At 39.9% G+C, this 25,227-nt stretch overlaps 3 protein-coding genes across 3 annotated transcripts in view; 1 reads left to right on the forward strand and 2 right to left on the reverse strand.

The window, feature by feature from the left end:
• Positions 1 to 2,493: 2,493 nt before the first annotated feature.
• LOC144634844 (uncharacterized) lies at positions 2,494 to 6,902 on the reverse strand. The gene is made up of 3 exons (XM_078493885.1): positions 6,322 to 6,902; positions 4,212 to 5,195; positions 2,494 to 4,003 (listed from the first exon to the last, which is right to left on the reverse strand). Exons 1-3 carry the CDS (start codon positions 6,648 to 6,650, stop codon positions 3,136 to 3,138), a joined length of 2,181 nt encoding a protein of 726 aa, XP_078350011.1. The 5' UTR covers positions 6,651 to 6,902; the 3' UTR covers positions 2,494 to 3,135.
• A 7,953-nt stretch (positions 6,903 to 14,855) lies between these two features.
• Positions 14,856 to 16,743, forward strand: LOC144634659 (uncharacterized). Its single transcript, XM_078493679.1, has 2 exons — positions 14,856 to 15,015; positions 15,181 to 16,743. The coding sequence occupies exons 1-2, from the start codon at positions 14,962 to 14,964 to the stop codon at positions 16,030 to 16,032; spliced, it is 906 nt and encodes a 301-aa protein (XP_078349805.1). The 5' UTR covers positions 14,856 to 14,961; the 3' UTR covers positions 16,033 to 16,743.
• A 7,131-nt stretch (positions 16,744 to 23,874) lies between these two features.
• Positions 23,875 to 25,227, reverse strand: part of LOC144634626 (DNA repair protein RAD51 homolog 2-like) — a 12,396-nt gene continuing 11,043 nt past the window's right edge. The window contains exon 10 of the mRNA XM_078493643.1: positions 23,875 to 24,406. Coding sequence (XP_078349769.1) covers positions 24,354 to 24,406 — 53 coding nt within the window. The 3' untranslated portion in view covers positions 23,875 to 24,353. The remainder of the gene's footprint in view (positions 24,407 to 25,227) is intronic.

The following is a 25,227-nucleotide window of genomic DNA, read 5'->3' on the forward strand; positions in this document are numbered from 1 at the left end:
TCTGCAGGAAGCCTACCGCAAACACGCAATACAAGCGATGTTCATGATAGTTTCAGAAAACAACGTAGACAAATCTGCGCATGCGTTTGGTGTAAATTACGTTGAGTAGTACCACAAGGAGAGCAAAGGGTTTTCTGAAACAAATATATACGTCTGAGATCTTCATATGAAAGTAACGTAGATGTGTTCCAGGTTTTACCTAGGGGTACGGTCAGGTGCTCCCCACCCCCACCCCCTTCACAAGAAATAATTAATTAATTGACTATTAAAGTTTACACCATAGCGCTTTAGGGGTTTAGCGGACGACAGCCCCAACAAACCATCACAATAGTGCATTCTGCACTAAAAACGCAATGTTCGTGATGTAGACTGATCTGCGCATGCGTTTAGCACAAAATATTTTTTCCAGAAAGAATTGTACCACAAGGAGAGCATAGTGCTTTCTGAAACAAATATATACCTTGAGTTCTTAAATTATAAGTATCGTAATGTACTCCCCGATTTACCAAGGGCACACGGTCAGGTGCTCTCCATCCCCTCCCCCTTTACAGAAATAATTATGGTGATTAAAAGTTTACACCATAGTGCTTTAGCGCCTGAGGGGTTTAGCAAACGCCAACCCACCAAACCATCACAATAGTGCATTCTGCACTAAAAAGGGGGATCACCAGATTTGTTTAGGAGCAGGAAGACCTTGTATCTTCCATATAATTCCGTTAAAATTCCTCTGCGAGTACTAGCAAAGTACACGTTTTTAGCGATAATTTATTTTTTAAACACAAGAATTGATCTGTTTTCATTTTACAGAAAGAACTTGATCGCTTCACCCAAAATATGAGAAAAAATTGATAGGTCACCAGACTCGTTTACGAGAAAGCGACAATTTACTTCTCTCGCGGACTAAGCCACGTAGAAAAAAACCGCCATTTTCCGCGCGCTTATTACGCGTAAAATTCTGCGCAGTAAGGATGCGCAATGCAATACAGGGCAATGACCTTAAGGAAATGTATGAAGCTTAATATTGGAATTTCCAGACGGGGGGGGGGGGGGGGAAGGTCTTAGGAAAAATCCCTTCCCTGAGGGAAGACGGATATCTTATGGAACTACACATTCAATAGGATGCAAGTCAGCAATCTAGCTCAAAACTGCCAAATGATCGCACAAGAAATTTCACTCAATCAAACAAGTAACAAACAGTTTTTCAGCAACAAGCATGCAACGTTTAATGCCACCATTTCAGAGGTGATTAATTTTAAGCGCTATTTCAAGCTGATGTTTATAAATAGCAAACATACAAATCTTTATGAAGTTCAATGCTGAACCATTTTAGGGTCGAGTAACAATCTATAAGGTGGATATTTTTAAACTCACTTATCAGAGACGAACTGTTAGAACTAACTGACCCTTTAGAATTAACTGATATTTTAAAGTTACCCAGTAGATTTAATTCTCATCCTAACACTGTAATGTAATCAACAAATAATTCTTGGATTGCAACAAAAAACATGCAAATACTGTCAAGTGTGGGTAAGTCACAGAACTCAGGTCGTAATAAATAATGGTGAGTTTGTGGTTTTGGCTTCCTCCTAATTGGTTAAAACAAAAAGATTCAGTAATAGACGGGCAGTGGCCTACAAGGCAAAAACAGTTGACAAATGTAATCATGGTATTAATTTTTTTCAACTCACAAAAATTTTGTTGAAATACTTAAGTCATACATACATACATACTTTATTGACTTTCCCCCTAGAGGCTTTTAAAAATCTCTCCCTGCGGGGGGCTTTCTTATAAAATAAATTAGAAGGTCTACAACATGCCACTTTTGATAGAGGTTCAAATTTGTACCTTGTGTACCATACAGGTCTGAAATTGAGTAGGCACCTTCCTTTTTAGTAGCAGAACTTTTATGTTTCATAGAAACAGCCTGTTTGCAAACATCAGCGTATATGATTACAGTTGGTCAATCAAAACCCCCTCACCGTAAGACATGATTTGTTTGGAACTACATCAAATGATCTTCAAAAGTACCGGTAACTCTGTAAACTGATCACTTTTGCAAAAAACAACCAACAACGTGAGTTGAAGATTTAAAGGTTCTGAAGATTACTTGCTTATCTTGGTCAATACGTGTAGCATCCCTTACATTAATATTATCACTTTGATCTTTTGAAATACTTTATATATTACTCTTACTGTAAGACAAACATTAAGCTTAACTCATAACACTGGGGTTCATACACAGCTTTGCATGCAAAATTCATAATTATCCAATTGCGTAGTTCGAGCCTCTCATCAGGTTGCATAAGTTGCTAAAGTTCAAAGTTCAGTTGTTTGGAACAGCTAGGAGTACTGCTTATCCATTGTAAGAACCCACCCCCAGCAATTTGTCAGCATGTCCCTACAATACATTTATGGTGACCACAAACCTACATGTAAAACCTCGAGAGTATGAGTCAAAAGAGATGAGCAAGTGAAAGGACACCAGAAACAACAAAGACCTTGCCAGGTGAACCCATTTTCTAGAATTGAAGGACAACACACTTACATGAGACCATCACACTTTCTACCACCATAAAGAAATACAAAAATTAGTCTGCAACCTACAGGTTGAAAAACTTTTAGCTTGAAAAAAGTGCCATCTAATCATCCAGGACAAGTAGATTCTTCTGTCAGGCAAGCAATTTTGTCAAGCTCTCTTGCCTGACAGACACGGACCCAGGCAAGTTGTCAAAGAAAAACTTTAACAAGCATGCATTGCAACTGCCCTGGGCAAGCAAAGTTTTGCTTTTCTTTTTGGAAGGGAAAGCTGGAATTTTTTAAAGCATTTTCAAACTCTAGTTTTGGAACCCAAGCTGAACACTGTTCAACATAAATATGAATGGTCACATTTCAGGATGTCTCTGATTGACTCGTAAGAGCCAAGCTACATTTATTTCCTGTTTTGTACAAGTGACTAAAGGCTGGATTTAGAAGGGGAAAAGGTTAATTAACAGACAATCATCAAGCTTAGACAAAACTTCAGATGATTTTTGTGACTGGAAAAACAGGTCATAAGATCTACCATGAAACTGTTTGCAAACCTTCAAAACTGTGTAGGAACCCAACAATGTACATGTTACTACAAGTTATGGTCATTCAGGGAACATCAGTACTATTTACTTTAGCTTTAGCACCTTCAAGATACAGTTTAAATTCCTGCTCAAGTTTCTCATCAGACATTACTCCCCACAGACACGCTGAATAGTGAATGCAGTTGACTGATCGTAGCACAGTTGGCGCAGTTGTCCCTTTATTGGTGACGCAACTGAAGACAGGGTTCCACGCCATACACGGCCTCCCTGAACAAAACACTTGAGTCTGCCAACAGCCGCTGACTTTCGTCCTTTCAAATCGCACATGTACAAAGCCAATGAGATCTGTTGCTAGACTACTGCCCTGATCTGTGTGAAGTTGATCAACAACAACAAAAGTCCTCTCAGACACACCTTGTACTAGAGGAACATTTTTGCTGATGCACTGCCTGTTTAATTCCTTTAATGAGTTGGAAACCTCCTCACTTAAAAATTCACTTGATAACTTCTCTTCATTAAGTTCAAGCACTCTTGAATTGTTCGTTGATCCTTGAGTACGAGAAATCTTAGCATGTTCGCATAGGAAGGACATAGGCTTGTTGCCTAGTTCCCTTGCTGTTACACAAGGAGGGTAGTCGCATGAATACACATCTCGCATTCTGTTTTCTGGGTCATTTTTTTCACACCAAACAAAACACCTGTGATCTGGTCCAGCCTTGCTTCTTCTTACTGAGAAAACAGCCACTGCAGAGTTACATGGGATGTGAAGCTGAATTGCTTGTCGCAAAAGCTTCCTGTTGCGTTTAAACGGAGGATTTGACTCATTTAATAAAGACTTGCAGTGCTTGCACACCTTGGAACGGCAGCCAATTAAACACTGGCACTTTTGACAAGGCATCACCCCTCTTCTGGTTGCATTTCCAGGAAGCATTCTAAAAGAAAAACATTTGTATATTACTTTACTCATACAATTGACCAGAAAAAAAAAGCTCTGAGTCTTAATCATTCCATGCAAGGGAAACAGGAAAAAGCTCAATCCTGATGGGCCACTAGGCCTGGATGCAGAGTTTTCCTGCATTATCAAGCAGGAAACTCATGTTCAGGCAACCATAATAAAGATTAACCCTTACTAGTCCCTACCTTAACTGAGAATCTGTAGGCTTCATTTCAGCAATGCTGTCAGTCATGTCTTCCTCGACAGTTGATGCCACAATTGGCTGAATTTCAAGAACAGTTTGGCCTTCATCAAATGACTTGGGTCTTATTTTCCTGTACTTTGCCTGGCTAGACATATCATCCTCGATAACGACATGTTTGGTTTTGACTCCAATCAAACTAGACGTACTTGTGCCAGGTTGATTATTGTCAATCACTGGGTTCAACGCAGGTCTTATTTTCTTGCCATTTTGTTGTGCAAGATGTCCCAAGAACAATGCCACAGAGTTTGCATCATAAGCATTCTCAGGGCTACCCACACTGACAGGACCAGTGGAACCCACACTAACAGGGACAGTAGAAACTTGTGTCTGTTCTTGTTGCCGTTCCATCTCCTCATTGCCGTCTTGCTCTTCGTGTTGATTAGAGTTCTGCTGTTCCGTACTTAGTTTGTCAGTCTCTACCTGATGGTCTGGTGTGATATAAACACTGCTGCTTTGATTTTGTACAAGGAGAGTCTGGATTAAATCCTGCAGACTAGTGTGGTAATTCTTTTTCCCAATCACTTGTTCACTGTCATTTTGTGTGACTGTGTCTGGATCTACATGTATACCCTCGACATTAGCTATATTCTGTTGGCTTTCTTCTTCATAAGTTGCTGCCGTAACAGATTCAGAATCTTCCATAACTTGCTTGGACGCATCTTCTGAACTGTTCAAGATCTCAGACGTGGCTATTTCAGTTTCACTTTCCATCACTACTACATCAACATTGGAGGTATCCAACTCCAAATTTGAGGTATCCTTTCCGTCTTCCTTGTTGGAGTCTTTACTTTGTTGAGATTTTCTTGATCTCTTTCTTGGTTTGGTGGGACTACAAAACTTGCACTGCTTTGAACGGTAGCCAATCTTCTTCATACAGATGGGACATGTCTTGACTCCTCTTCTTGTGGCATTTATACCCAAAAGTCTGAGAAAAAGAACACTACAGCATAAGATTCTCAATCAATACTGCCAATTTTGTTTTTGTTTTTCCAAGGAGTGATAAAAAACTATTTTCTCCTTAGAATATACAATGTCAAGCAGGCAGATGAGGAGAATATGAAAAATCATCAACTAGAAGATCTTGTCTTGATATGTCAGTTGCAACTATCAGGGCTGTCACTAAGATGTCAAAGTGCAGGGTATACACATGTATGCAATTAGTGGGCAGGAAATTTGACTGCTAGGAAGTTCTTTTGATTCTATTTTCATTTTTTTTGTACAAAAGTAGCCAGTGCCATGGTTATCCTCATAGTAGGTGGGGGAAATCCCTGGCCCCCAGCCCTAAGTGACAGCCCTGAACCATGAAAAAACCTGGTGCATTTAACAACATGACCAGGGACAGCGGAGCAGTTTTCCAGGTGGGGGAGCTGACTAGTGACTTTAAGTGGGGGGGGGGCTTAAGAGACTTTTCTCTTAGTAAGCCTTTATTTTTTGGGAAAAGGGGGGGGGGGGGGGGCCCCCCCAGCCCCCCCGGCTCAGCCATCCCTGATGACCTAAGTGGATATCAAAATTTGACATCTGCATAAGACTGGTTCACACATGTGAGGTAAACACAAGCATAACTTCAAGGATGTTCACACTTGCAATAAGCACAAGACAACATACGCAAGTGCAGTGCTTTAGAAATTCTGATGAACATTGCATAAGGAGGGTCACGTCAACAGCCAAATCTTGTGCTTGTGCTTTTTTCACGCTGGTTACCACTTGCTTGTGAAATGAGCACAACACTAGTGAAATAAGCATAAGCACATGAAAAAAGCAACATGTTTCTTTTTCTTGTGGTTATACTAGTGCTCATTTCACCTTGGTTCACACTAGCATTGATTGTGCTTCAGTTTGCTGTATCTCTGACAAGTATATAAACCAGGCTTTAGCTCATACTTATGCAACAAACACAGCTGGAGATTTTGAATTAAATGTAGTGCTAAATTACAATCAAGATTCTCTTAAATTTGATACATAAAAGCAGCACTCTAAATAACTCTTACAATACAATTTTGTACAGGTAGCTTCAAAAAGAGAACAACCCAAATTCTGAATTTTTGATTTACCTTCCAGATGCGTTGGCTTCGCTTTCAGCATCAAACTTCTCATTGTCAGTTCCAGAGTCTGCTGGCTTTGGCTCAATTTTCCGCAGGCCTTGAGCCTGGACATTACTTAACAAGATAGTGGTTGCAACTGGAATGGCAGTAGGTGTTGAAGAGCCCGTCAGAAGCTTCGTCAAAACTTCGCTTTCATTCGAAGAAGAAGAGTTGTTGGCGGTCAGCAATTTAACAATGACATGATCCTCTGCTCCCCCTATTAATGTGCTCTCTAAGATTGGAGCAGGAGTTGAGTTTTGTTCCGAAGATTGATCACTCCACAAAGTGTCGCTTGACATGATGTCTTCTGCATCAGCTGTCTTCCAAATTGCCTTTCATGTAAACAACGTCTTTTAATGAATATTTCTCGCCTTTTGAATGCTTTCTTAATCCAAGAATTTACCAAATAACTCCAACGTGACACTTCATTCTTTCGAAACGTTAACAGAGAGCTGAACTGTCAACCAAAGATGATTTTAACACTTTAAAAATTGGTTTATACCACAACAAAGAGAAATGGTGGAAAAATCGGAAAATGGCGGATGACAGCAGCTAGCCAGCGATATACGCCGCTGAATAGCTGAACACGTGACCAGAAAAATAGGTCCGCTGTGCGTCTATACTGTGCGTACATGGGCGCGTACGGCATGAATTCAACGTCGCTTTCGAGTTCTTGGAATCTTGGACGAGTTGTTCATGCTTTCACAGCAAATTTTCATTATTTTTTTTTTATTTTTCTAGCAGTCCACATATGAAGTAAAATACCCTGATGATAAATCTAATCTTAATATTGTTTCATCGCCTTTTAAAGGGGCTTCGTCACAGATTTTAACAGATTTTTGAACAGTGCTAGTCAAAATTTATATTTGTGTCGTGCTAAGGAAACCTAGTACATGTAATAATGGTCCATTTTAATTACAAATTGCTATATTAGTGCGCTGAAACAGTTAATTAGCGTGTTTGGCTGCGGATGGCTAGCTACGATGGAATTGGATTGCAACTTGAAGAATTGAGGCTAAACTTTACAAGTTGTGTCCGCGCGTCTTCAAAAATCAATATTTATAGCCGAATTTATTTCTATCCACAATTGTAAAACAGATTGAACAGAGACAGAGACCAAAATCAGCGAATCCCGCGACAGAGTGTCAAAATGTCAATGCTCGACATCTGGAGGAACATCCTGAAGGGAAAAGGTGACGTGAGCGGTCTGCCAAACGAAACACGGTGGAGCGATGCAAGTAGCCGACCTCACCGAAGGGCCAGACAGAACCGGACGTGAACGACAGCAAAAGAAAAACGAAAAATAAAACCACAGAAATGCTGACCAAATGGTAGGAACTATAATCCCGAAATGAGCCCTCTCAAATACTACCCGTTTAGTCTACCAATAGGAATAACGATAAAATTTGTTTTACACTTTGACCAACGATAGGGAAGATCAAAGAACTACATAAATCACTTAGTAGAACATACTAAACACTGAGGCTCAAAATGGGGGGGGGGGGGGGCAGGAATATCAGTTATAAATTAAATTTTAGGCGATTACTCAGCAATCAGGTAACATTTCAGTCCATCTCTTAGCCATTATTAAATTGTGTAGTTCACAGATCTCATCATTTCCCAGCTGACAGTAAAACGTTCGACCAATTCTCAGTTGTCAGACTCTCGACAAATAACATGGACTTATTAGTAAGTCCATACTGCTTACTTTGGCCAAAATAAAAATTCATGATCATGTATGTTACAAACTAGTCATTGTGGAAAGTCACTAAAAACACGAAGTTCCCACTTTCTGACCGGGTTTGGCTTGTATTGTTTTAAAAGATTTTGGCCGGGGAGAAAAAAACTTCAACTACTTTACATATCTCTTTTTTATTAAAGATTGTAAGTTGAATTTATTGCCAGTTTTGAATTGAAAACCAGTGATTGAGAGAGTGCTGGTAAACCGATTTCTTATATATAAGAGAAAACGACATATCTTGCAGCTGTTATATGTATTTGCCTGAAATGCCATTTATAGCGTTCTTTTCAAATGCCCAAAATCTGATACAGTCGACTCTCTAAAGCGGACACCTGGTGTTGGCCCCATCCTCGCCGTTTTTTCAGTCATTTTACTGTTGTCAGTAAACAAACTCCCTATAAATAAACTCCCTATAAAAACTCCCTATAAATAAACTCCCTATAAGACGGATTCCTCTCTAAGACGGACAGCTGGAGCTGGTCCCGACGGTGTCCGTTTTAGAAAGAGTTGACTGTATATTCTATGAAAATCTTCTGACGTCAGTCAGTACTATTCTTGGCATTCTCAACAACCGTATATGAGCCGGTATTGGCATTGCGGGCGCACACCCTTACTAACTCCTATCTCGACATGCCGATTGTTCACAAATATGCACAAAAATTAGCTAAGATTGCTTACAATGTTTTGATTAATCTTGGCATTTCGTAAGGACCTGTTTAATAATATACATTACACAAAGCACTTTCCATAAGATAACACGTCGAGACACATCAATTTCTGTTAAAGATGAGCTGCACTTAAAGAATTCACAGAATTTCTGCATGTATGAGAGACAGCGACATAAAGATTAGGCAACCTTTACTGCGCGGAATACAGCCATTATTTAGCTTAACTTCTAAAAACAGTCAGGACATACAGGACCATACAGCAATAGCCGAACGTTTTAGCGTTCAAGAGTCCTTTCAGTCGAGATATAAATCGCACAAAACACTACTGTCAGAAAACGGGCGGAAGTCGCGGGAGCAAACATTTTCAGACGGAATATCCCAGAATATATTTGCTGAAGTAGCTAACGTTTTTATCAGCACGTTGTTAAAAATTGTGCTGAGTCTCACAGGGCCGTTCCACCGTAAATATACTTGAAAAAAGTTATATTGTAATGTTCGTGTAAAGTTTCATGATTTTACATTTCGTCAGCGCCGGTTTCCGAAAAAAGCATTTACGAAATTTATGAGTGCTAAGTATGCTTGTATTCCAAAAATAGTATGGAAAAATAAATCAAATCAATCACTTGACTTTTATACAGCAGCTAGAATCTAAAAGTTTCTGAAGTGAACAGAAAATAAAATAGCGTCACTTTGGTGTCAGCTAGCTGTTCACAGGGCTTTATATGTTGTTGAGAAATTGCGGATGTACTTTCCCAAAATATTCTCCGTAGCTTAAAAAGTTCGATGTCCACGTAAAGCATCATCAGTGAATTTACACTTCCTTAGTGTTTCTGAGAAAAGCAATATTTCAAAATTTATGACACTCAGTATATATTCCCAAAGTAGTGGAAAAACATAGCGATGATTTTTACTTGATCACTGGACTTTTATAGCGTCGAGTGTATAAAAATCTATCATTTAAAAGACTTTGACGTCATCGGAAAACTCTGAGAACTATCAAGGAAGGTTTGCTACATTTCAAGAGCGTCTTGGTAAGGTTTGCTCGTTATAGAATTGTCTTTGTGCGCTTACAGTGCCAAAATACTGTAAAATGGGGGATGTACTTTCCAAACACCTTAGTTATTCACGATTTTCCCAATGGCTTCCAAAGTTTAAAACTAGCCTGCGTAGCTTATTTTCTCTTGGTTTTAAAGCGCGCACAAGCAAGCGGCGAAGCCGTGACAACGAGCGGCGCAGCCGCGTTCAATCGGTAGTTAAGTTTGTGCACGCTTTAAAAATCCAATACTACGAGCTACGCAGGCTATTTAAACTGACCTGTTTACTTATCCTACCTATTTTGTTCTCTAATTTGGTTTTATCATCCATACATTCATATTAACCAAAAACCGAATCTAAGTACTGTAAACTTCCGAAAAATTTCTCTTTTACCGGCTTCAAAATGGCTACTGTTTTTCTCTGAATTTAGCCAGCTATTTTTGGCGAGGGACAAGTTAAACGCTAAAGGAAATTTTGAACGGTCTTGAAAAAGTTTCTAACGAGAATGGGCTTCTGGTTTGGAGATGCGTCGTGAAATAAACGTTCATATATAATTGGAGGATGTTTTGCCCAGAGATGTGATTTGGATTGAAGTGAAAGTTCAGTATTTTCCAAAAGAAGATTACAGTATTCGTATTAAAACGTATTTTTGAAAAATAATTATACCAAAAGACCAGTAAGCATCCGAAACTAAGCATGGCTAGCTCGAACAAAAACTGAGTCAGTGTCATTTTCCTATATTAAGAAACTAGATATTTCGCTGGTCCATTGATGGTCAAAATTAATATAGCTTCTTGTTAAATACAACAGTCCAATTCACCGTCATTTGATCACAGTAGCATGCCCTTAATCCGACCACGCAGGAAAGCAACCAAAATCTGGTAGGTTCTCCAATTAGCCGAAATGATTGTGTAAGATAGTGTAAGACAAAAGAAAGCAGCCATAATATCGAGGTGGTCCTTTTTAAGAGGATGTCAATCGATGGGGTTATACCGTATAGATGTTCGTAATACTTCTTCCGTATTCTGCTCGCTTTCTGATTGGCTAAAAACATGCTTTATCAAAGTGTAAAACACGGAAAGGAATGTCATACAGCATAGGCGACGGGAGGGGGACGCATACAGTATTATATTGTTATGCGTGCGTGTTAATCAGTGGTACATGATTTTGGCTTTTTTATGTGTCAAGTTATGAGACTATATTCTGGCTGCGAAGGATACATATATATTACTGCAGAGTAAACTTAATTTTAGTTCAAGGTCTGTCGTTGATTTCTACTTATACGACTTAGCAAGTAGTATAAAAAGTTAAAAATAGTTAAAAAGTAGTCAGACCAAAAACTAGTTTCTGGAAGCCAGCATGACTATTTTGCTAGCCGTGGTGGTGATGAGTTGAGGAAAGAAAAAACAATGATTCCTGCCGAAGTGCCTAAGGACCAGGGTAGAGTAAATTACCGTAAAATTCCGGTTATAAGCCCCCCCGTTTATAAGCTCCCCCGGTTAAAGGCCCATCTACCTGGAGACAAAAAAATACATCCGGTTATAAGCTCCCCCGGATATAAGCCCCCCTCTGCTGGATGACAGTATTGAACAGGGCGAACTGTTGCTTTATTATGACTATTTAGCTTAAAAACGCATTTTTATCAACACTGCCGTGACTTGTTTTAAAACGTTTTCTTTATTCCGCTTATAAGCCCTCCCGGTTATAAGCCCCTCCATTTATAAGCCCACCCAAAACCCCTTATGAACTTGTATAAGCCCAGGGCTTATAACCGGAATTTTACGGTACTTTTGTTGGTAAATTCGGACGTAGCCTGCGTACAGCTGTCCCGGGACGGCTGTACACATGCAAATTCGGATGTTGTTAATAACATAAAGAATACTAATTTTAAATGAAGGCTTACCACATAGGAAAACAAAAACGTTACATAAGGAATTTGAACTAGAAATAGAAAAATACGTAACACGATAACCAAAATAGACATAAAAGGAAAGAATAGCATTACAGCCCATCTTTCTCATTCATGCAAAGAGGTTCAAGAGTGCGACCTCTATCGATGAGGTATGCTTGCCTAGCTTTCCGTACACTGTCACAATTAGAGTGAACGAGTTCGAATAGAATAAGTATAATGTCTCTAGCAGAATGATCATTAGCAAGGAAATGTTCTGAGACTGTGGTGGGCTTGGAGATGTTAGCTGTCTTATATTCCTTAGCCTGCGAACAGGCTCACATTGGGGCACGCGCGAATATACCTTGGGCACGCGCGAGTGGTGAGCGTAGCGATAAGGCGGGGAGAGGCGCGCTGACGCCGTGTAGCTCTCATGCGTGCCCCAAGGTGAGCCTGCTCAAAGGCTATATATTCCTTTACTGTTAAATCAGCCTTGCTTTTGATTGTTAAAAAGCCCATGGGCTATACAGCAATTTTTTTACGGGGAGGCTCCGCCCCGAGGTCTAAGTCCTTACTCTTTTCTTTATCATTTTTGACAGAAAAGGCAAATCTTTCGTATACCCCTTCCACACACCTATTACCGGGGATACTGCATCTCTTTTCTTCATTTTTCACTCGCCCCCAAAATACGTAAATGAATCAACCATTCGGTGAGTATGTTTGGGATATTTTGAAAGTTTTCCCTACCTTTTGTATACTCCAACTCGTGAAATCCTTATTTTGTAGACCTACAGCCTGAAAAAGGTACCTCTTTCCGGCGGAGCTTCCCCGTTTATCTCACTAGCAGGGAGTATCCCCACGATAAAAAGTCGCCGAGCACAATGTATATAAAGGGTCTAGCAGCAAGCCACCTGTCCTGTCTCAGCAAAATCAAACTTTAGGGAGTTTTTGCAAAATACACCCTTCTGCACCCAGAAATACGCCATTTTCCGTATCCAGTTGTGTACCTGACCTTCTAAATCCATGCTTATTTTCAGACCTGACCCGGCCAGCCGTTTGAATATAACTATATTATCTGAAGCAGTAAATCGCATTTAAACTTATTGAATTTTATATTTCTGGCTACCTCTAGTTCTTTTCTCTTCTTTGTTTCAAGATGTAAAAAAAAAAAATACCCAGTTTCAGTCGACCTGGAGGCAAAACCGTACCCTATTTCGAATTTCGTACCTAAATGGCAAGCTCTATGGCTCATTTTGGGGATTTCAAACCTCTCATTTACCTGAACGAAAAACTGGCGAGGGGGGAGGGGGCAAGTGTCTACCCTCTACCCCAGGGATGTACCGTACGTGTATGTGTCACGGATGCATGGGTCAGTCATTTTTACGTCTTACGTAAGTCGCCCCACCTCTATGTTTTGTTTACTGCATCTGTGGAGGGGGCGTTACGTAAAACGACGATTTAGATACGTTGAAGTACTTGCACGAATGTTCCATGTTTTTGCGCATAATAAACATCTGTTTAGGTTGATCGAAACTTCCCGTTACATTTCGTAGACATTGCATCGGTATTCGATCGCGCACCTCGCGGACCGATTTCCTTTGTGCCTGGCAGCTACTATTGTAAATCACCCGATATCTGAACTGTTTTGCTATATAGCTTCTATTTTGAAGTTTCGAATTCAAAACATAGCCAAGAATAATCTCCAACAGCCACAATATCCAGTCATGCGCAATCCGTGTGACCTATTTTGGGCTTTCGTGTGCTAGCAGGAGCACCTATATTTCCTGCGCCTTGGTTTGTTGTTATTTTTTTGCGGCACAAACCCATTTTCTGTTTGAAAAACAATGGGGACGTGAATGTATGCAAAACCCAAGCACCGTAGCACAACCTGTCGCTTGACGACATAATCTTATCAGTTACTTATTCGTGCAGGGACAAAAATCGAATTATCGTTCAGTTCCGGAGATCATATTTCACTTCAAACGGTATTCGTCTCCGAGAAGCGAGCCCAATATTTTCGACACGAAATTAGCAACAGCCTTAGTGCAGCGCGATCAACCGTACAATGGCTCGAAGCACGGACGTTTTAATTTGATTTAATTGTGCGGTGAGACAGAATGTTGCAACAGTCGGTGAATAAAAACAGAAGGAGCTCTCAGGGCTTTGTGAGTGTTTCAGTTGTGCGACCTGACACTGCGAATGTTTTGACACATCTTCTCTAACCTGATTGGCTTAGCTCGTAATAATCGCTTTTTACTTTGTTTTGAGAAGCCGATTTGACACGCCGAACAATAACAAGAAGACCATTGCTTTCATTTCTATTTTAAGTAACTGCGGCGTTAAATTTCCATACCATTGAAATGACGATTCGAGAGATTTTTAAAAAGTGTTTAATTTGATAAGTGGACCATGAAAGAACGAATGCTTTGTTCGAGGTGCGAAAAGGTCTCTAACATTTCCTAAAGGCACGAAAGTTCGATTATACTTGTAAAGAAAGAGTTTGGTACGGGAAAGGTTCTGTTTGTTTTTATTTAAATCTCTGACAGCTCCACTCTGTTTCTGTCTGCGAGGATTTTAACCGTGGCGGGATCACGTGTCAAACACAGATCATCGCTCTCTATAGAAGCGAACGTTTTCTTTGTTTTGTTTTTCCGCTTCGGTAGAAATGATCGCGTGTAGGAAGCCAATATGTTGTAAATTTCAACGAAACTCACGAAATACACAATTACCATAGCAAAACACGCTCCCGGGATAGGAAACTATTGCTGGAGTCGTTGCAGACGAATGTTTGTTTCGCTTTCCAATGTCTTTTTTGATTGACGGCCTTGTTGTGAGAGCCAATCAGTAACCCTGCTGTGAATAATGACGCAAATAGTGCATTTATTGGCTTCGGTAAACAAAAGAACGAGAGCAGGATATGTTTTATGTCTGTTCTTTGATCTCGTTTATTCAGCTCGTAGTGCATTTTCCTCACACTTCTAGCCAGTAAAAAACGACTGGATACGTGTTTCATTCACTGAAGCACTAGTCAGGAATGTTTCCAGCGTTTGACAAGACAGCCAACGCGTCTAGTTGCAAAAACCCAGCCCCCCACCACGTGGTCTATGATAATTATGTTGCCATAGAAATCATTATCTTTTTGACACTAAGATGACACACCTCTCACGTTTGCATTTTATATTCGTGTGTTATCACAGTTCAGCAAATCGGTGGAAAAGCAAAAAGGCAATCGGAGTTACGGGAAGCGCTAGTCTATTTAGACTCGTCAAGCTGGCAACATGTCCACGGCCCTTGTCTCCGCGTTCTATGACGTGAATGACGTGCTTTACAAGGTAATTTCTCGTGTCGTTTTCTCTTTTTGCGCGAAAACAATCGTTTCTATTCATTTCGCGATGTCCCTAAAGTAGGGTTCTTTGTGCGAGGTGATTAAGAGCAATTTTGAACTCTCTTTGGCGCTATGATCTCACGTAAACATATTAATCGTTTATCCTTTGCAGAATAACAGAAACCTTGGCTTGGCCTTTGAGCAGAGACAGAGAAGCGAACGAAAGCCACTTCCTATCGGCCAGCCAAGAAGACACTCGACGTCTGTTTCGAGTTCTCGATCTTCGCCTAACCTAATCACGCTGACTGGCAGTGGCTCGCCAAACAAACGAGAGCGCTCATTGAGTTTGAGTGCCGAAGAGGAGCGAAGACGTTCAAGTTCAAACTCCAGCCGCTACAAGACCGAACTATGTCGTCCTTTCGAAGAAAACGGCACTTGCAAGTATGGTGATAAGTGCCAATTCGCGCACGGCGTTCACGAATTGCGTTCGCTTAGTCGCCATCCGAAATACAAAACTGAGTTGTGCCGAACATTTCACACCATCGGATTCTGCCCTTATGGACCGAGGTGCCATTTTATTCACAACGCCGAGGAACGAAGAGCCGCCATGATGATGAACGGTTCGCGAATGTCTCCTCCATCGCCGCTTATTGGGCCTCCTTCTCCTCCGCTTACTGAGCCAACTTCGCCAATGCCGACTTCACTAACTCCACCTTCTCCTTCTCCGCTATCTTTCTACAACGACGACAGCCCGTTGGGAAGTCCTATACAAAGCCCTTTGCCGATTCCTTCTCCCGCATCAAACAACGTCTTCACTTTCCCATCGCAAGCCCAAGATTTCTCTCCTGTCCTCTCGCCGACGATGGGTAGTCCTCCCGGAGTGTTTTCGCCTGGATTAGAATTGAACGAAGAGGATGAATTAGATGAAGAAGACGAAGATTTGCCCCTGACTCCGCCAGACTACGATGGCTTGGGGAGCCGAAAGCGTTTGCCTGTCTTCAACAGAATCTCTCTGCCGGAATGAGTTTGTAAAAATTAGCTTTTAGTAGTTTAACGTTTGTACACAAGATTTGTAATTTAACATTTAAAGACTGATCGAGTCAACAAAACGCTGGAGAATCAGTTATTATTTCACGTCAAAATAGGGCACGAGAATATATATATATATATATTATATAATTAACCATATTTTTATGATCGGGACTAAGCACAGATTTATATGCATCAAGCAGTTTCTATAGGTCCTAGAGCTATTTATCGAACAAAACAAAAAGAAAATTATCGACGGAATTCCTAGTGTTAAACACGAAATTCCTAAGTGTAAGTTTTTCGTACACGTTTTATATTTGGTCAATAATTACCACTGTATATTGTAAAGCTGTGAATAATGGAAGCTAAAATTATATGGTCGTCGTTTTTTTCTCGTTATCCTCCCTTAATATTCCTATCTATTTAATATATTATTTATTTAACTTATAATACCAAGCGATAAGTGCTATTTTGTTACCGAATTTCGAATCAAATCCATAATTTTTGTTACAGTTAGGTAGAGAGAGTAATTCTTTAATATATCGCCTATTTACTTGAACGTAATTTAAACGTAGATAATTTATATTCGACTAGGTTGGGAGTGTTACAAGCGCACGTCTGATTTGAAAACCAAAGTTGTTTTTGAGGATAGGAACGGTCTTTTGGAAAGCAATTCAATAAATGTTCCTCTAAATTTTGTAAATAATTGTGTTTTGATTTGAATCCGTGCCTTTGCGTCGCTGCTGCGAATGGGGGGCGGTGCGCGTAAAGATAAAGGCGCTTGTGCAATAACATTGGCGCGACTTTCGCGACAATTATGCCAGGCATTGAGGGGTCGTTTTTCGCAAGGTCGGGCGCTAAAACGTTTCAGTTTACAAGTTTTGCATGCGTGAAGCCACCTTATTGAATTCTTGCCAACCGCAGGGAACTAAAAACGGAATATCAAATGATACTTTTCGCGCTCGACCAATAGCGAGAAGGTTGCTCTTTCATCGCCTCGGGATATAGTTGAAATCGGAGAGTGTTTCGCCAACAGAAACGCTTATCAACTAGCGCAGGGTCGAACTGTTGACGGACAGTAAAATATAACAAACTAATTAAGACGCTTTCGTTGGAGTTTTACTATCCGTGCTTGGTTTGTTTTTATCCAGCACTTCCGTCATGGGTGATTAGTCACAACTCATGTTCGCTTTCCTTGCCCGTGTAAAACCACCCACAATCCCTCAAAACATAATTCGCAGGAAGAAGAAATTTGAAAGTTTGCACGCACGCTAACTTACAGATCATTGAAAAAAATTCACTGTCGAAGTACGTCATGGTTGTGATGGGATTTACGTGATAGGGGCAAACGAACTGAAACTCGAACTCAGCCACGTAATATTGGATTTCTGTGGATTTGAAAGATTTAGCGAGACGGTTTAAAAGTATCAACAGAGCGACAGAGAAAAACTCATTCAAAACGATTAGCACTTGCTTCGGGCAAAATACCAAACTGTTAAAATCTGCATATAAGAAAGAATTCAGTAATTTAATACAGGTTTCCTTTATGTCTGAGTGTATTGAAAGTCGGTCATTCGTGTACAGCGTTTCTGTCGTCTCTGATTTTCATAAGCGTCTTTTTGTTTACGTTGAGAAATCAAGATTCTGTCGATCTGCAAAGAGGTAGATACGTTTCGTGGTACTTTGTGGAACTTTCTTTGAATATCCCTCGCAAAACCAGCGGAAGCCGCGAATGTGCCGAGGGCAATACTACTTCATTTCCGGTTTTCGCGCGATGTGGTTTTCCGGTCAGTTGTCGTGTCACGTAGCCGGGCTAATACAAGGATTATTTTTAAAAAGAAATATTAACTGATTTACATACTTATATATTTACTTTGTTTAATACTTAAAACACACATAAAGAAACTCAACGGCAGAGTCGTTCGATGTGATTTTTCGCTGCTTTATTGTGAATACAAAAGTTGAAAGCGAGGCGCACCCGAAAAAAAACTTAGCGAAAACCGGGCGCTAAAAAAATAAATAAATCACAAAATTAATTGCTCGCAAAATTTCATAAATAAGGATTAGATTTGAATTCCAGACACTTTAAAAGTCCTTGAGAGTTGGTGATTACAATATTTTTTGTGGGGTGCGTTTAGACTTGCTAAATAATGTCGTTTTATCAGTGATCTTATGAATTCTCTCCTATGGTGGGTGATGCATTGTGGAACTAAATTTTATATTCCAGTGGTTATATAAAATATCGGCTACAAAGTTATTTTTATTGATCATTAAATATTTTGCAATGTTTGTGGCAAACTTTCAAACCTACTTACAACTGTATACCCAAGGTAATCATTATTTTTACCAAAATAAACAACCTGTGTTCTTTTTCGTTTTGAAAAGCGTTTTCGAAAAAGAGAGAACTCAGTTTAATGAGTGTACTTTGTGTTTACGGCGAAAAAAAAAAAACCCTGTATGAACTAATTTTGCCGAAGACTACGATTTTTTTTTTTCAATCTAACCGTTTTAATGAAAACCAAGAATCGCTTCCTTCCGAATGAACTGAAACGGTCTTTACAAGACGTCAAGTGCTAGGTTGGTTGGTTTGCCGCGGAAATGAAAAGTCGTGCATGAAACACGACTGGCTTCAGGAACTTTACTCAGGAAATATTGACAAACGTTGAAAATCGCCAGGGCTATTTTTTGCTAGAACTCCCTTTTAATTACAAATGCAATATTTTTCTCTTTTACGGGTTTAGAGGTACACTTCATATATATTTTCTGGTTTCTTTCTTTTTGAAAAGAATAACAAGTTTTCCGTATTTTAAGTATTACCAGCAAATTATAAATAAATGTTATTGCTAGTAGTAATCTTAGCCTAGAACGATATTTAAAAAAAAAAAAAAAAACACAGTTTCGTTTGGTGAAAAAACAGCCCCATTGATTCTCTCGTCCAACCAGAACAAATACCATTTTTTCTATAAAAATTTCAAATACCATGCATTCTCAGAAATTGAAGCCGTTGATATTTCCAAATGAAATAATATTTGTCCACCTTCACTGGGGGCGGATATGCGATACCTTACATTTTACTAGCGGAGAGTTACGAGGTAAATTTCACATCATCTCTAATAATCACCCATGCAATTAGAAGTCCTACAATATCATGATAAATATTGCTCTCATAGGCAAGACAAATGTAGAAAGATTTGCCTCATTAATTTTTTTTAACAAAAAATATAACTGAACAGTTTATTTCATAAGAGTGATCAAAACTATATTCTCCTCAAAATATTGCTACATTTTCAAGCAAACATGTGGGGAGAATAAAAAAATTCATCACTTGGTGAATTCTGCCTTGATCAAGTTCCAAATTCTCACATGTCCTAGGAACCAAAATTAACTGTAGCGCGCGTCCGGTTACTAGAGAGAATAAACATTTCGAACAGTCCACTGTTCACTTGATTGACTGACTTGGGGGGATAAAATTATACTGTTACAAATTTAAACTTTTCAAAGGTTTCTCCGCGTTTCTCGCGCACCAGAATACTGGCCGTGGGACCGTACCGATCAAATTGCAATTTCGCAAATGGTGAACTTGAATTACTTCATCTACGGACTTCATTCAACCACTTAGCTTACTTGAATTTATACCCTGGTTTACGCATACACATGTACACGTTCTCAAGCACTGTTCCGCAATCGATTCAAAAGTTGATTGATGACGTCATTGTTTAATTTTGATAAGCGTGCGATAAACCCCCCTCCCACCCCCTCTAAAAAAGATCATGCTCATGCCCTCGAAGTTTACATTTTGATCAAGAGCCGCAAGTCAGCAACTTGCTACTTTGGTGGTAATGGGTTAATTCCGCGACTGACAGCTTAGCTAGTTAATTTGCGGTAACATAATCATAATTTATCCTTAGCGCGGAAAATGAGAAAAAAATCAAGTGGATTATATTAAGTAAGATAATTCTGCGTTATTACGAAGAAAGAGCAAGACTACATTTTAATACCACCCCAATGAAAACAAAAAAATATATATTACATCCAATAAATGGCAAAATAAAACATGACCCAGTCGGCAAGCAAAGGAAATGCGTGTCAGCCGCTGCATCAGCTACGAAAATATTGCTCCGACCAGATGGGTTTGTCACCCAAATCAGGGATGACGAAATTTCCGGTGGGGTCGAATTACAGTCAAAGGCCACTTTTCGGGGTTTATTCAGTACAGGTGCTAAATAAACGATTCGTTTATATTTCCAACAGTAAAGTCAGAATATCCAGAAAAAGGAAACTTTTCTACAAAACGAATTTAGCTAGCTCTCGAAGCTGGAAAACCCACTTCAAAGCCAAGAAAACTGAAGAAATCGAACTCCATCTAAATTGCTACAATTTGTTGCAACTTTATGTTTACATTGGGTTGACTGCGTAACCAAGGAAATCGAAGAAACTTCTACACGAAAACATCAAATTTGCGAGCTTTAGCAGCAGAAATGTTTATTAAATGTTATTGTTTTCTTGATATACCTCATGTGGTTTTGACAAAATGACTCGGGACTACACATCCGTTGTTTTAGATAGCGGGAACATGTCCAATTTATCATCCGTCTTTATACAATAGTTTGTTGTCGTTTATGTCTTTCATAGAATTAAACCACTCACACACAACATAACCTAAGCAATATTTCCGTCGATTACGAGGAAAACAAACGAAAAAATTGTGGCAGTGTAAGGAAAAATGTTCGAAAAAGTTTCCGTTGAGAATTAAGATCCTAAAAATAATCCGTCATCTTATGCATCAGTGAATAACAACTTTATCATCATGTAAATCTGACTTGGTTTCTCAGACGACAGCTTTGAAAGCCTGGTTTGTTTGCTCGACTCATAGGCTGTACACATAATTTTGTGTCAAAATACATCATTAAGTGTTTTGATTTTTAAAATGTGTTTAGATGTCAAGTTGTTGTGATAAAGCATAAATATATCTCTTCGAGTAGAACTGTTGCAAAACGCGTTTTCTAGCGCTTTCCGACGAGCTGAAGCATCTGGTATTACAAAAACAGTTATCCACTTCATACAACATAATTAGTTCCCCTTTCGGAAACGCGAATGTAGGCACGCAAAAGTATATTTAGCGATTTGCACACAGGCACTTAATATAACTCTACTCATCTACAATTATTAAGACAATTAGTTTTTTGCGATTTGCTAGCGGAACAGACGTAAACGACGCGTTTTCCATTGATTGAGCTTCAGCTATTAAAAGGCCGTAACCGGGTGTGCCAAAACACAGACAAGTTGGTGCCTAAAAGGCCGTAATCGGTATGCAGGGTCAAGCCCATTAAAAAGAGTCTTTGTTTTGTTTGGACAAAACATTTTCCTTCTGAGCAAACATGGAATTTGCTAAGTCAACGATCGGACAAAACCGCAATTAACCAGCGAATGAAGGAAGCGAGTTTGACAAGTAATGTTTTTATTATTATGAAGCAAAATTGCTGGTTGATGAAACTTCGCTGAGGTATTTTTTGTTTTCTTTGGCAACTATAAACAATTTTCTTTAAATGCGGTTTAGGTTTAGGTTATTTGGAAACACTGCACAAAATCAAGAGGGCTGCCAAACTTTGTAGATTAAATACGATATGATAAAACCACTGTCCAAATATAACTTAATGAACGTATTACCAATTCTAGGAATGTTAAATATTTGTATTGTAGTTAGGGGGTTTTGAATGCCTCTTTGAATTCGCTATAAAGTGAAGGAAATTTGAAGTGACAAATGTCAAATCAACTCATCAAAAGGCTGAAAACAGTCGCTTTTTCACAATGCTTGTTCCGTGACGGGCCAAGACGTGACTTGTGCATTCTAATTATCGGTATAATTCCCAACTCTTTAATCCTACTCAACAAGCCCACGAAAATCTCAAACAAAAATAACTCTGAATTTTAGTTTAATCGAGTAGCAAGCCAGTATTGAGATAGGTAAACATTGGAAAGGTGCGGTGAAAAAAGAACGTAAGGTTAAACGGAAAATAATGTGAATTGCTCGGTCATTGAGGGACGACAGACGGGTATCTATTTTTGTGAATGAAAACATTGAAGGTCGCGCGCAAAAGAGTAAGACTTCCTTGAGTGGAAGGAAAAGAATATAATATATCGCCGCCGTTACAGCTTCAGTGACTTCCTTACAGCCCGATTTTTCAACTAATTAAGTTCTGTTCCCCTTTTCCCGCGGAAATATTGAAATGTGCTTTTAGCAGTTTTACTTGAAAAGTGCTGAATTGCACTGAATGTGACAAACTATTATTTATTACTTTCTGGATATCCGGCGGGATTCCGTGCCATCAGTCTCAGCAGCCATTACTGTAGGTTTGATTGAGAAATCGCTCGTGAAAGATCACTTTTCCCCTGTTTCCGCCTCCAGATTTCTCGCAGCGCAGAAGATCGATTGCACATCGTAAGCAGTTTGTTGTTTCCTGGCATTTGGCCACAAAAAATGCGCAATCGCGCACAGATTGAGAGATAAGGTTCCATGCCTGACGTCACTAACTGATGACATCACAGGTAACCCTCGCACTAGTGACCAGGACCTTTGCGCTCTTCTCGTTAGCGTGAGAGAGACTAAGGCCCAGCGGATTGGGTCGGTCGAAACGTGATCGGGATTTTTAACGTAACATTATCCCAGAGTTCTTTTTTCTCCTTCTACTAAAGCGAGGCTGAGCGATCCAAGAAAACGTCGCTCCGAGACTCGTCTCAAATTCGATTTAGGTGAAAAGAGAAAGATAATCTCTGGAATGGGGGTACAGTTCTGACGCTAGAACATTCAAAATGGCCGCCGGTTCTACCACTATAGAGTTGGGACTCGGAACTTCCGGCGAGAAAGTCGCGCCTTTTGTAAAAATCCGTGTATCGAGTGGCGCTGAAATGCGAATCACAGAGGAATGACTAGGTTCAAATGTGACAAACACTTATTAACTTCCAATATACTGTTAGGGGAATTCCTAGCAGGATTCCTTAATGAACTTATTGTATTGTCGATAAGTAAGAATGTCCGGGAAAATACGAGAAAGACGTTAATCAGTCAGTAACAAAAGCTACTCGGTAAAATTAGAGTCCAGAGTTGGCGGAAAAGACAGTCAACCGCGCAGCAGATCTACCGGCAGGGTAATTTAAGTGGGTGGATCTTGTAGTCTTGTTGTTTACTACCTATTTAACGGCTATTTTAGTGCGAAACCTGGTTACAGTGCTTGAATCCCGTAGGTGGTTAGCTCCGGCTCAAATGCGTAAACCCCAAGTCAGAAGGTGTATGAATTACTTCGGTTCGGTACTTAGTTAACAGAACTATCAAGTTGTGATTTCTTTGTTGGCCCAGATCACTTGATGTTCTCTGAACCTTCATATGCAGCTAAAAATTAGCATTCGTGTACACGGGAACATGATCTAAGTTGAAAGAGTCAGCTTTCCAGAGTGGTATCAATGGTACAAATTGGGTCAAAAACACACCAAAATAAGTAATTACTGTGAAACATTCAGAGCGCACGATTGGACAACATTACTCGGAAACTAATCGGGGTCTTGGCCAAATATGGCCTCCTTGCTACCCTGGGTGTTTACTGTTTGCATGGAAAAAGAGGTTGCTTCAGTCAGTAGAAAATCAATTGTTCCCACAGAAAATTCTAAAGAAAGAAAGTTGAAGTAAAATGATAATCGAGTAGTTTCGCTAAGTTCAGTTTGAGTTTATATAGCCTGAATAGTTGTGTCAAAAATTTAAGTGGAACCTATTTAACACACATGGAACATAAAGTGATAGACTTGAGGATCTGTATAGAGTAGAAGTACAAACTTTGACCAAAACTAAAATATTGCTGTTTTAATCTATGGTTAAAAGTATAATTTCTTCCATAAACTTACATCTGACTGCGCCACATCACCAGTAGGGAAACATTCATAACGGAACGTACGCAACGAAACGCGCGTAACGAAACACGCGCCACGCTCTGAATAGCCTCACGGGGCTACAAATACGAACAGTCATAACTTTTCTCGTGTTCATTTCAACGAAATTGAAGCCGTTGCGATAACACACTCCTCACGAGTCTTCCGCGGTATATTCACGATATACAACTTGAACGAAAGCTTTCCATGCCAGGCTATTTCATTCCGTATCGACTTTCCGGCGCAAAACACGGCGGGAAAACACCATTGCAACAACAGTTAACTAGTCAGGTCAAATGTCTGATGACTTTCCAGGCTTCTGATTGGTTGTAGCGTCAGTGCAATAACATAAAAACCCGCAGTAATGCTCACACTGGCAGGGCTGTCATTTCACTCAAGTCAAAATGCTGAACGAACTTGAATCGCCTGTAAGGACGGATTTCCACCACGTTCTGAAAAGTAAAGAATGATAACAATCTCAGCAGTAGTACCTTATTGTTACTTATTTTCGCGGGCACTTAATTTCGCAAAAATGGAACAGGAACATTTCGCGAGACTTAATTTTCACGATTTGGCCAAAAATACGTAATTAGCATAAAAAATACAATAGAAATCGTTTAGAATTAATTTTCGCGGCTCTTTAATTTCGCAATTTTCAAAAAATCGCGAAAATCGCGAAAATTAAGTCCCGCGCAAATAAGTAACAATAAGGTACTTTCTCCTTTTGATATCACTAACAGACCGATACATTGGTGTAGCAAGTTGTGTATCATGTTCCACGATAACAGGAGGCAAGTTAAATACTATCATCACAGAATAGCCGAATCGAAAAACCAGACCCAGGACGAGGCCGGGGACCACAAGAGTGTGGGGATCCCGGAGCCCGAGTGATGATGAGGCGAAATTCGAAATTGGGTAACAAAACCGCAAAACACAGAACTACAGGCTAAAGCCTGCTGTACGGACATCGGGTTATTTCGGACATTTTATAGCTTACGGGCAGTGCTTTTAGTCCGCGTACTCAGTAAGTCCATTACGGATCCCTCTTCAAATTAACCTACTTAATAGAGTGAATTCGTGTACCCGGTGAGACAAGACAAAAAACGAGGGAGCAGACACAAGAAGAAAAGAAACGGAAGTGTCCCGCCGCCCAGAAGCGCATAGGAGCAGGACACTGCACGCTCCCCCACAGCGTCAGTGATGCAGCCCCCATGAGCGCGCGAGAATGCGACAGTAGCACGCGAAATGCCCACGGGCCCGTTCTTTGATAAAT

This window comes from Oculina patagonica, chromosome 13 (assembly GCF_052425735.1).
Source record: "Oculina patagonica isolate OP01 chromosome 13, crgOcupat, whole genome shotgun sequence".
Taxonomy (NCBI): domain Eukaryota; kingdom Metazoa; phylum Cnidaria; class Anthozoa; order Scleractinia; family Oculinidae; genus Oculina; species Oculina patagonica.